This window comes from Trifolium pratense, linkage group LG6 (assembly GCF_020283565.1).
Source record: "Trifolium pratense cultivar HEN17-A07 linkage group LG6, ARS_RC_1.1, whole genome shotgun sequence".
NCBI lineage: Eukaryota > Viridiplantae > Streptophyta > Magnoliopsida > Fabales > Fabaceae > Trifolium > Trifolium pratense.
In genome coordinates, this window is record NC_060064.1 from 4,904,469 (window position 1) to 4,917,051 (window position 12,583).

Genomic DNA, 12,583 nt, shown 5'->3' on the forward strand with positions numbered 1-12,583 from the left:
CACAAAAAAAAAAAGGTTTAATTGAAGGATAAATGTATGTTAGTGCATGTGTAGGATAATATATTATGCATAAAGTGAGAGAGAGCGAAAATCAGAGTGTTAGATTTTTTATTTTATTTTTAAACAAAGAAATTCAATAAAACCAAAGAACTATAAATTGATATATCTTTTTTGAATATAAGCCAAAATACAAGGGGGGGGGGGGGGGGGGTGTCTCATTAAACCAAGTTGGGCTCAAGAATAGTCCAATTAGCCAACACATGAGCAGTCGAGTTGCCTGTCCACCTCACCCAGTTGATGTTAGCTCTAGGGTTTCAATCAAGGAGCTCGCCACAGCGTTTAGTTACTTTCCCCAGTAGCTGCGAGTATACTACCTCTATCGTAACTGACGATTCTTAACTAGTAGAGTATGAACCTCTGGTTCAGTTATGTTTTTCCGTTTTCTTAGTTAGAAGTTAGCAGTTACTTAGTTGTTACGGCGAAAGACGAAACTAGGTAGTCCTCAAAGAGGGCGACCGCCACCCATCAAACATGTAGCACTATTATACTACTCCTATGTAACATAAAGCCTGCCACCCCTGCCAATCAAAAATAAATTACAATCTGACACTCTGCTTCTCCTTTGCAACATTCAGTCACTCCTTATATTATTTTTATAATAATATAAAAATAATATAATTAATATATTAAAAATTAATATATTAATTATCTCTATACTAAAAATTAATATAATTAATATATTAATATTTGTTTATTATTTTATTTTAAGTCACTAACCAGTAACAAAATGAGATAGTAACAAAGTAACGTGAGATAAAAGAATGCTAAAATTGTTAGTTTCTTCATACTTAAATGTAACACAAAGACCAATATAAAATATTCCTCATCACTACTACTTCCAAATGTTGCTTAACGATTTGCCTTGGCAACTCTCTCTATCTCATCCTTTTTCTTGATTGCATAGCTGAAAAATCAAACATTTTGTCAGCAAAAAAACCAAACAAGAAAAGATAAGAGAAAACAAATTCAATACATTGGAAACTCCAACAACTTAGTAGAAAAATGGGTACCTGTTGGAAGAACCTTTAGCAGCATTAATAAGTTCATCAGCTAAGCATTCGGCAACTGTCTTGATGTTCCTGAATGCAGCTTCACGGGCACCGGTTGTTAGAAGATAGATGGCCTGGTTAACCCTGCGGAGGGGTGAGATATCCACAGCTTGCCTCCTAACAACTCCAGCAGATCCAATTCTAGTTGCATCTTCTCTGGGACCACTGAATAAAACAATGTAATTGAACAAATAAGATTCAATAATCTAAACATAAATTTGCTTGAGATAGAAAGAATATTTAGGAGAATTACTTCAAAATTCTATAAGTGGCTATTTAGGAGAATGATCAGATAGAGCTAATACAAAAGCCATCATACAGGCAATCAAACCAATAGGGAAATAATAAATCATCATTTCATTCTCCAGTTTCAGCATTCAAGAGCTCCATATTATAACAAAAAAAACATAGTTGCAGCATCCGAATTGACTAGAAAAACACACCACTATAAAAACTCCAATGAGACAAACTATATACAATGAGACAAAAAAAAAGGAGAATGATCAGATAGAGCTAATACAAAAATGCCATCATCCAGGCAATCAAACCAATAGGGAAAAAATAATCATCATTTCATTCTCCAGTTCACCCAATCAACAGCACTCAAACTCAACAATTAAAAAATTATCATAAGATCCCAATTAACTTTGTGTTACATAAGTACAGATTACAAACTACAAGTAATGACCAAACACGGTAAAATAATTAAACAAAACAAATGCATTTTTCACAGTTATGTCAACAAAGCTAACTTAACTTTTCATTGCATTTCCAAATCATCAATAGTCAATATTAAACTAAGCACAGCATCCCAAAAGATTCATCAATCAATATATAAATAACAAACATGGCAAAAAATTACACAGGACCATAACAGTACCTGTTGACAACAGCATCAACAATAACTTGAATTGGGTTCTGGTCAGTTAGCAAGTGAATGATCTCCATAGCATGCTTAATAATCTTAACAGCCATGAGTTTCTTTCCATTGTTTCTCCCGTGCATCATGAGAGAGTTTGTCAGCCTCTCAATGATGGGACACTGAGCCTTTCTGAATCTCTTCTTCGAGTACCTCCCAGCAGTGTGAGGAACATATGTTGCGTGCTTCGACGCCAACACTCCAATGTAGTCCTCAAGAGAAGTATCACTAACCTGGAAAAAAAAATTAAAATTAATCACAACATTTTTAGGGTTTAACGTGTAAAATATTTACATCGACATCCAATAAAAATTCCTTTAATTCAAATGAAAATATCGATGTAAATCTAATGCATTATCAGATTCTCATATACGATACACCAAATAACAGATTTACAATGAACAATTGTAATTTATATACAATGAATATTCTAGAGTATAAAAATACATAATAGTAACTGTTTGTATTAAAATCTAATCAGTGGTTAGGGAGTTTCGCATTAAGATAAAATGCATAAATCAAATTCGAAATTAAAAACGATATGTGAAGAATTAGTGAGACAGAAGACCTGAACATCCTCGAAGCTCCATTTGTTGAAGAGCTTGACCTCGATAAGATTGGGATCAACTTCGGCGGCGACGACAGCAGGGACGGTTTCAGCCATGACTGTGAAAACAATTGAAGAATTAGGGTTAGTTAGAAAAAGAGATTAAGAGAGAATGAAAAATGAAGTAAGAAGAAACTAACTTGAGAGTCGCGGAGAGAGTGCGGCCGCAAGGTTCACGGTAGGAAACCCTAGTTTTGTATATTTATAGTGGAAAATAAGTATAAATTGCATATACCCACGTTTTGTCTATTTTGTGTTTGTTACCAAAATGTTTTTATTTTTCTAAAACTTACCCAAAATGTCATGGTTTTTTTTTTTTTTTACATGTTATGGGCTGGACTCATGGTTCATGAATAAATAGAGATTATCTCTCAGAAAAGAAAAAAAAATACTAGAGATTAATCATCGTCAATATAAGAAAATGGAAAATGAATAACCATAGCTTTGTAATTTAAAAAGAAAAATTACAGATAAATCAAACGACGGGTATTAATCTTCGTACCATCAACATTTAACAAATGTCTAATCCAACTACGACGAAAATCATAAAAGACAATATGATAATCTAATAAGCATCTAATATTTGTTAAAGTATAAGCAAACTTGTTAGTCTCCATGTACGAATGAATTACGATTACTTTTCAAAGTATAGCTCCAACAAATTTCTAGCCAAACCGGACTTGATAACTTGAACAACCACCGTAAAATCCACATTCAAGTCTTGTGCATCATGTCCAAGTCTTCACGAGTACTTCAAACCTTCAAAAATGCCCCATACATAACATGTCGCTAATTTTTTTTGCAAAACCACCAATCCAATGTCTTTCAAATCGGACATTCACTGTGCACAACGATAATGAATAATACAGTAATTTTTTTTACTACAATATTTTTTAAACTGGGTTTTCTTACTCATTTAAATCCAAAATTATTCTCTTCCAATTTTATTTTTTATCTTTTTTTTTTTGGTATTTTTTTTATCTCGAGTAGAAGAGATAAAATATTACATAAAAAATAATGAGAGCAATCATTAATGAAACATCATTCCTAATAGTCTTCACAACATTTTATTATCATAAAATATTAAAAGTACATAATACGACTTGAGCAAAAATAAAATACGACAATATTGGTGCGGAAGATTCGACGAATAATTGAACAAGACATTGAAGTTTAATTCAAGCATGTATATGGAGAAGCAAATAGAGTTGCATATTGGTTATCAAATTTAGGATGCAATTTGGCCAATGCAAATACTGTGTTTGAGTTTCCACCTATAGAAGTGTAAAAATTAGTTGATTATGATGATGTAACAGGAGTCTTTACTTCCAGTATAATAGGTGTGTAATTTATTTTGGGCTTGATTAAGCCCCTTTCAATCCTAAAAAATAAAAAATAAAATAAATATGACAATATCGACTCTTGAAGCACACATTCTTGGTCCATAAATTATTGCTCAACTGGCAGAAATGCTGAAATTGCTAGTGTTGGATGTCATGATCGGAGTTCGAACTCCGGTTCCTCCACTTTGTGTATATAGATTTTCAATGACTTTGTCATTCCGTCTATCAATAAAAAAAAATCGTTTTAAAAAATAACAATATTGACTTGTTTTCCACTACAATATGTCAATATCCATTTAACATGTTTATCCCCTACAACTTTTACTTTTATTGTGAGATTGTGTACACTTGTGACATATTTTTCTGTATGACACTCAATGTGATTCTCAAACTTTTTTAGAACCGGAACATGATTACAGTCGTGACATTCATACTTGTTGTCACGTCTAACATATTAATGAGTGGGGACTATCTAAAGCGATGTAAACAAAACAGTTACCCACATTTTTTAAGTATACGATATGAAAAGAAATTATGAAGTTTAAAATAAAAATGTTGAAGGTATGACCAAAAAGCTGGATAAAAAATAACTGTGCATACATTCCATAGTTTTTGTACGTGTAGTGCCAAACTGCAATCAATGCATAACAAAACACAACTTGTCCATATTTTACATAAACATGAATGAGAAAATATTATAAATTTAAAATGTTGAAGGTATGATCGAGAAGCACGAAAACATTAACTATAGCTTTGACAGCTTATGTGCGTGAGAATGTGTCAAAGTTCAGCTAATGCATAACACAACACAACTTACATGAGTAGTGTACTATGCCCATATACATTGGCCTTATCATCCATTTCAGTTCACGACACAACACAGCTTATATGGACTAGTGTACTAGTTTCATACAAAAACATCTTGAATAAATAATCAAACGTTAGGGCTTGCCCGTTTAGGGTCATGTGATGTAGTCTCTTTTGACGACTTTAAACACGTCAATGTTTAACATTGCACGTAACATTTGAATTTATAGAAGAAACTTATTTGATAGAGGTGAAGCAAATCGAAGGAAATAGATTCACTCCATTTATTCTCTCTCAAATGTTTTTTGAATTTTTCACATCTCACCATTCAATATAGTTATCCGTAAATTTAATTCATCTCTCATTCATAATGAAAGGTGAGATTTTTTTTGTCGGATAATCCGGTTACTAAAAATTTCACCCTTAAAAGTGGATAAATGAGATATTCGAAGTTCGAACATCGACCGTTGTATATAAAATACGATGTCCTACAAAATGAATTAAGTTTACGGGGACAAAAAAATGAGAATTTTAGTAGACTCTCACATGGCATGTGAGAATCTACTCCCCAAATTGAGGGATGAAAAGCTAACGTGCGTTGATTAAAAAAAATAAATGTTTTTATCTAATTCATATATTTAATTTATTTTTTCAACTTTGGCTAAATTAGACAATTGATCTTTTAACTTATTTATTGGTTTCACATCGATCTCTTAACTAATTAACGTTACAAATTTATCCCTTAATTTTATTTTTGTTTGTCATATTTGTAACGTTAATTGATCAATACGAAACCAATAAATAAATTAGGGGCTCATATGTTTAATTTAGCCTTAAACCTTTTATAAATTAATTGTACAAATTTTGAAAAAATATTTATACTTTTAAATTCTTTTTTTTTTACGGAAATATACTTTTTAAATTCTTAACGTGTGCTCAACATGTTCCTTTCGAAACAGGACATATAAAAACAAAGACCAATATAAACAAAGAGGAATACTTTATATTGGTCTTTGTGTTACATTTATTTATCTTTGTTACTAATAATAAAGGGAATACTCAAATTTTGGTGTAGCCTTTTTTTGTAATTCTCATAATACCCATAACAGTTTTTTATTTTATTTTTAATTTTTTCTTTAACTTCCACATTTTTTTAACTTCTATTTTAGTAACTTCTTCTCTCAAAGACTCAAACAAAAAGTAACTTCTATATTTTTTTATTTTCATCAAATCATTTACATTTTTTAACACATTTTATTTTCATAAAATTGGGCCACACAGACGGGCACGGAGGCCACTAGTCTAAGATAATTACAAATTGATGAAAGATAGACGGACAATAAATTGCGCCGCTAAACTTTTTGTATGATAAAATTAATCTTCTTAAAAATCTTATTTATTGAATTAGGAGACACAATATTAAATTATTACTATGCATAGCCCTTTGGACTCTCATAAGGAGATCCACAGCCTCTCGATTTCTAGTTTCGTTTTTGTTTTAAGGTGTTAAATGGGGGTTTATTTTTTTAACTTGACATAAGCATTATGGTAATGGTAATGATTTCTTATGCATTATACTCGTATTATATAAATGAAATTGTTGTGACTCATGAAATTTTAATAGTTGGTGTGGACTGTGCTCATTGTTGTAACTTCCGGATAATTTCTCTTAATCTTTTTAGTGTATACTATAATTTTACTTTAGGCTTAAATGTAGTTTTGCACCCCTGTTTTGATTAAATCGGAATTTTACCCCTCCTGTTTTAAAACACGGACTTTTACCCCCTTGTTTTATAATTTTTTGGATTTTACCCCCCTAAAATTCTGCTTTCAAGTCACAACTTCAAAGTTTCGCACACAACCCAATTTGGATCAATAATTCACCAAACGGATATCGAAATGACCATAATCGAGTTATCTTTCCAAATAATCAAACCCCACTAAATTTGGAATTACAATGAGAGATTAATTACCGTTTTAGTGAAGGTATGTCCCCCAAAATTCTGCACAAAATCTGCTTTCGAGTCACAACTTCAAAGCTTTGCACACAACTCAATTTGGATCAATAATTCACCAAATGGATACCGAAATGACCATAATCGAGTTAGCTTTCCACAGGATTAAACCCCACTAAATTTGGAGTTACGAAGAGAGATTAATTACAGTTTTAGGGAAGGTCTGTCTAATTACTAATTTTGCAGAAATCTACTTATGACCTTTAAATTCAACATCGTCTACCAAACACATCGTAACTCCAAATTTGACAAAATTTAAATGAAAACAAGGGTAATTTCGTTAGCTTTCCGGAAATGTAAATACTATTGAAAAATGAGCTACAGGGTGAGAGACATGACAAAAATATCAGTAGTAGTTCCATATATTAATTGATTTGGATAGACCTTTACTAAAATGATAATTAATCTCTCTCTGTAACTCCAAATTTTGTGGAGTTTGATTCTGTCGAAAACTAACTCGATTTCAGTCATTTCGGTACCAGTTTGGTGAATTATGGATCCAAATGAAATTTTGTGCGAAGTTTTGAAGTTGTGACTCGAAAGCAGATTTTGTGCAGAATATTTGGGGGACATACCTTCACTAAAACGGTAATTAATCTCTCTTTGTGACTCCAAATTTAGTGGGGTTTGATTCTGTGTAAAGATAACTTGATTACGGTCATTTTGATATCCGTTTGGTGAATTATTGATTCAAATTGAGTTGTGTGCGAAGCTTTGAAGTTGTGACTCGAAAGCAGATTTTATGCAGAATTTTGGGGGACATACCTTCACTAAAACGGTAATTAATCTCTCTTTGTAACTCCAAATTTAGTGGGGTTTGATTACGTGGAAAGATAACTCGATTACGGTCATTTCGATATCTGTTTGGTGAATTATTGATTCAAATTGAGTTGTGTGCGAAGCTTTGAAGTTGTGACTTGAAAGCATAATTTTAGGTGGGCAAAATCCAAAAAATTATAAAACAGGGGGGGTAAAAGTCCGCATTTTAAAACAGAAGGGGTAAAATTCTGATTTAATCAAAACAAGGGGGTAAAACTGCATTTAAGCCTTTACTTTATTTAAACTAAGATTATTGTCTTGTCCTAAATTTGCATCATAGAAATATATGTTTACATCATAATCTAATTTAAAAATAAAATAAAATAGTAAACCAAAATTAAATAAAAAATAAAATAAGACAAGTCTAATTTAAGGTTGCAAGTCTCTAAACAAGAAAAAGTGTCGACACAATCTTTGGATGAATGTTCAAGATGCATCTAACACGTGTACATGTTAAAAGAAAAACAAATTTAATTGAACATCATTAAGAGATATATCTTACACACGATTAAAATATATGTGAAAAGTGTCAAAGTCTCAAACATGTCTGACAATACATTTCAAAAAAGTGTCCATATTGATTGATAAAGGTTAATTTCTTCTTCACATAGATTTTTTTGTCAATAATTTTTTTAAAATAAATAAGTAAGAGTATCAAATTTCAAACTTTAATCCCTTCATTTTACAATCAATATCCTATCAGTTGAGCTATGCTCACAAAAATTCTTCTTCTAATACTCCAATTGAGAGATAATGGATTTATAGACTTTTTCTAAAAAAAATCTTTGTATAGAAAATTAAATCCTACCTCTAATTTTTTAAGATTTTTTTACATAAATTTAATTTTAATATTGTTTTTTTAATTAATCCACCTGAATTTTTAAGTGATACCAACCACTTCACTCTAGTTTGTGAGCTTTGTTTAAAAACAGCAGCACCACCGTGACAACCGCAAACACCATTCGCAGTCGATAACAGCGGCGGCTCCGTCGCGCCATCGCCAAAATTCCAAGCAATTCAATGGTAGATACCTTACTTCAAATTTTCGAGTATCCCTTTGTTCAATATATACATTTTCGAGTAACCGTTGAAGTGATTAACCAAAATTTTCTACCTTTCCATTCTATTCTCTCTTGAAATGAAACTAACCTTAACGAATCACACTTTCTCAACACTCTTGAATTCTTCTCTTATCAATCTGAGAAGACCCTTTTGTTCTTCATCACTATCATCATCACCATCTACTTCTTTCAAACCCAAAGTTCCAATCTTTCTGAGACCACCCATTTACTCAACAAAATTGAGTGATCTCAAAAAATGGCATAATTGGGCCAAAAACATTGCTTCTTCAATTGGGTCATCTTTTGTTCAATCAGATAATGGTCCAGACTCAACCATTTTGTGCAGGGAACTCAAATGGTTCATTGAAGATGTTGTTGAGGATCATCATTCAGTTTTTTCCCATATGGGTGTGAAGGATAATGATGAGAATGAGAGAGTGAAAATGAGGGCAGATATAGATGAACTATATTGTTTATGGAAGCAAAGGATTGAAGATAGGAAACCTTTTCAGTATATAGTAGGATGTGAACATTGGAAGGATTTGGTTTTGAGTGTTCAAGAAGGGGTTTTGATTCCTAGACCTGAGACTGAACTTATTGTTGAATTGGTTTCTGATGTTTTGTCAAAGAATGACGATTTGAAAAGAGGGGTTTGGGCTGATTTAGGGACTGGAAGTGGTGCTCTTGCTATAGGTATTGGTAGGATTTTAGGTAATGGTGGAAAGGTTATTGCATCGGATTTAAGCCCCGTGGCTGTTGCTGTTGCAGCTTACAATGTGCAGAGGTATTGTTTGCAGGTTAGAAATTCAAGCATGTTTTATATTCCCTTTGTTGCCTCATTTTATGGTCCGAGATTTTTACCAGAGTGAATAGGAAATTTCGTCCCTGAAATTATAACCATCGATCGAATACATCACTGATTTTACGAATTAGCAATTTCGTCATTGAAATTGTACATCACTCAAAATAGTGCCTAGGTTAAGTTTAGCTGTTAGCCAACGATGTGCCATGTTAAATGAAGATGTCACAATCCACACAGACGAGGCAGTGATGTGGAGTTTAGGTAGATTGTCACAATTTCATCTAACATGCCTCATGCCTTTCATCTCATGTTGTTTGTTAGTTTTGTTCTGTCTTCAAATCAAAATTAGGAAAACAGAAGAGAAGTATATTAATTTAAAATCAGGAAAACAAAAGAATTTAAAATTGTCGAGTTTCAAATAATTGCCTTTCATCTTTAACTATGTTACTGCTTCTAGTTCCACTTATATTAGTCATCATTTTCAGGACAAAATTGAAATAAGGGAAGGATCCTGGTTTGAACCATTGAAGGATATGGAAGGAAAGCTTGCAGGTCTTGTAAGCAACCCACCTTATATACCAAGCAACGATATCTCGGGTCTACAAGCTGAAGTTGGCAAACACGAACCTAGAGTTGCATTAGATGGAGGAATTGACGGCATGAATGCTCTTCTCCATCTGTGTGATGGGGCTGATTTATTGTTGAAATCTGGTGGATTCTTTGCCTTTGAGGTATTGCCCTTGTTTATTTATTACTATAAAGTTTTATCGAATTTCTGTGTGTTTCTTATCATGCTTCTTCTTAGTGCTTACCCGTGAAAAGGATCCAAATGATATTCCCCAGCATAATCAAGCAAACTGCGAATGATTTTTAATCTCAGTCCTTTTATAAAAACGTTTTAGCAGTTTGTAGTTAACATAAGAACCATTGCTCGCTCTTTAAACAACTTTTGCCTGAATAAAACCACCTAGCCAGAAATCAAGTTAACTTCTCAAAATAAGCATAACTCTTTCCATTACATAAAGTTGATTATAGGGCTTTCCTCTCTGTTGATAATTTTATTAAATTGTGTATGTTGTTATTTAATGCTAATGTCTGTCTTGGCTAGTTTATATATGTTGCGTTAAATCTGATTGGTCTGTTGGTTAAGAGACTTGGGCCTGTTTGGATTAGTGTATATGAGTTTATCTACTAACATAAACGCTTATGGGATGTTTGTGAGCTTATGGAAACAGCTTGTAGACTTGTCATAAATTGTTTCCATAAACTCTCCAAGATAACTTATGAAGACAACTTATAGCTTATATAAAAAGATTTTGACTTTATTTTATCTTTTGTTATAGAAATGGCTAATACACAAACATTTATATGATATGCTATAAACACATAATTAAGCTTGTCCAAATAAGGCTGAGATAGTTCGGGAACGTTGCTTAAAAATAAGAAGGGATAACTGAGATGGAGGGTTTTCATTTGGTGGGAATTATAATTGGGATTAGGGAGAGTCCTGAGTTTCTTGAATATCTTCTAGAGGTTTGCATACTTTCAGTACATTCAATGAAAATGAATTCTTTTCATTCTTCATCTGAACCGGTTCCTGTCAAATTACTACGCTGATCTTGCAAAATCACAGCTTTCCTTTGACAGAATGAGCAATATAAATAGAAAAGTTCATGTCACGCACAAAGTTTCATGTTAGCTTAGAATACAAATATTAGCATTAGTTTATGTTGTTATTGAAGTATAGGAACACAAAATATGTCAATTGTTTTATGGTTTTGAAGCTACATAGCCATGTTATTGATTCCATGTTTCTCAATTTAGTTTTAAAGCGGTGAACCGTTAGCTAATATATTACTTGTGCAAAATTCTTGTTAAACTGGTCTGTTCTACAATGTATAATTGATGCGATTTTAAATTCTGAGGTTGTTACTAAGATTATGGGTGTTGCAGCTACTGTGATTGCTTTGCCGCTTCTATTCTTGGTTTCTTATTTTTCCTGCAAACAGAAATCAATCGTGAAACAACTTTTGGAGCTAGATGTTTAGGCTTAAATTGATTAATCTTCACTGTGATTTCAAATTATATATTGTTTTTGTATCTTACTTTAGATTTATAGTTATACGAGTAATAATTAGTTGTTTTCTTTTTTTTTTGAAAAGCAATAATTAGTTTTTTAGACACAGAATCACAATTAGTTTTAGAATCCTACAACCAACCATATATAAAATCTTCACAAGTAGCCCAAAAAATGGTAAACTTAAGCTTGGTTCATGCTATTTGTATGCTTAATATATGTTGCTTCTGATTGTTTCTTTCCTAACTTGTCATTCCAGACAAATGGTGAGAAGCAGTGCAGGGAACTTGTTGATTACATGAAAAGTAATAGAAGTGCAAGCTTATGCGATTTGGAAATACTTGCCGATTTTGCTGGTATTCAAAGATTTGTAATTGGATTCCATCGATAAGCGGTTTGAATTACAAAAAGGTAGTTGAAATTCATTTAAGGGGTGCATCTCTCCCAACATGTTTTTTCATAAACACCGGTATGAAATTCAACTCTTGACCAAATGATTAAAGGATCCAAACATCTACCATTTGTGTGACACCGTGTTGGTAGTTACGAAATATATGTTTTATTTATATTATTATTATTATTATTATTTCTTGGATCAATAATTCTTCCAAATTCAAATTATTATTTGGTGAGGCAAGCCATTTACTACAAGATTGAGGATGACTATAACACGCTCGCAGTACAAAGAAATACCAAATTAAGTTTAACTTCCTAAAAGCATCATCTTCAATGTGTTCTAGGTTGTTCACATGGCAGTTTTAGCCAAATTCTTTAAATTAAGAACTATTCTTATCCTTATTTGGGTTTACTATTGAAAGAAGATGGCAAGCAAGATTTAAGAACAATTATTATATAAGAATTGTTTCTTAATGATTTAAAGTAATTGTGAGGTAATTGGTAAGAACTATTTTAACAAATAATAATGGTATGTGAAAACTTGTGGAATGCTACTATATATTATTTAAAGAATTGTTTCTTATATTACTAAGGTTTTAAAGAGTTATGCACTCTTTTGAAAACTTGT

At 32.1% G+C, this 12,583-nt stretch overlaps 2 protein-coding genes and 2 non-coding genes across 4 annotated transcripts; 1 reads left to right on the forward strand and 3 right to left on the reverse strand.

The window, feature by feature from the left end:
- Positions 1–732: 732 nt before the first annotated feature.
- Positions 733–2,901, reverse strand: LOC123892558 (40S ribosomal protein S5-like). The gene is made up of 5 exons (XM_045942369.1): positions 2,776–2,901; positions 2,597–2,694; positions 1,990–2,261; positions 1,071–1,274; positions 733–964 (listed from the first exon to the last, which is right to left on the reverse strand). Exons 1-5 carry the CDS (start codon positions 2,864–2,866, stop codon positions 910–912), a joined length of 720 nt encoding a protein of 239 aa, XP_045798325.1. The 5' UTR covers positions 2,867–2,901; the 3' UTR covers positions 733–909.
- On the reverse strand, positions 1,392–1,472 carry LOC123893341. Its single transcript, XR_006803446.1, has one exon. It is a non-coding gene; the product is annotated as a small nucleolar RNA Z102/R77 (small nucleolar RNA).
- Positions 1,607–1,688, reverse strand: LOC123893339. Its single transcript, XR_006803445.1, has one exon. It is a non-coding gene; the product is annotated as a small nucleolar RNA Z102/R77 (small nucleolar RNA).
- A 5,598-nt stretch (positions 2,902–8,499) lies between the features above and the next one.
- LOC123892977 (release factor glutamine methyltransferase) lies at positions 8,500–12,158 on the forward strand. The gene is made up of 3 exons (XM_045942894.1): positions 8,500–9,477; positions 9,968–10,213; positions 11,819–12,158. Exons 1-3 carry the CDS (start codon positions 8,758–8,760, stop codon positions 11,948–11,950), a joined length of 1,098 nt encoding a protein of 365 aa, XP_045798850.1. The 5' UTR covers positions 8,500–8,757; the 3' UTR covers positions 11,951–12,158.
- The last annotated feature ends 425 nt before the right edge of the window (positions 12,159–12,583 follow it).

Bases quoted from the DNA above. Each gene is read 5' to 3' on its own strand.
- LOC123892977 (XM_045942894.1), top strand. From the start codon at position 8,758: ATGAAACTAACCTTAACGAATCACACTTTCTCAACACTCTTGAATTCT. The intron at 9,478-9,967 runs GTTAGAAATTCA...CATCATTTTCAG, and splicing joins TGCAGAGGTATTGTTTGCAG to GACAAAATTGAAATAAGGGA. The intron at 10,214-11,818 runs GTATTGCCCTTG...TTGTCATTCCAG, and splicing joins GTGGATTCTTTGCCTTTGAG to ACAAATGGTGAGAAGCAGTG.
- LOC123892558 (XM_045942369.1), bottom strand. From the start codon at position 2,866: ATGCAATTTATACTTATTTTCCACTATAAATATACAAAACTAGGGTTT. The intron at 2,262-2,596 runs GTCTTCTGTCTC...TTTTTTTTCCAG, and splicing joins GGAGCTTCGAGGATGTTCAG to GTTAGTGATACTTCTCTTGA. The intron at 1,275-1,989 runs GTACTGTTATGG...TGTTTTATTCAG, and splicing joins GTTGATGCTGTTGTCAACAG to TGGTCCCAGAGAAGATGCAA.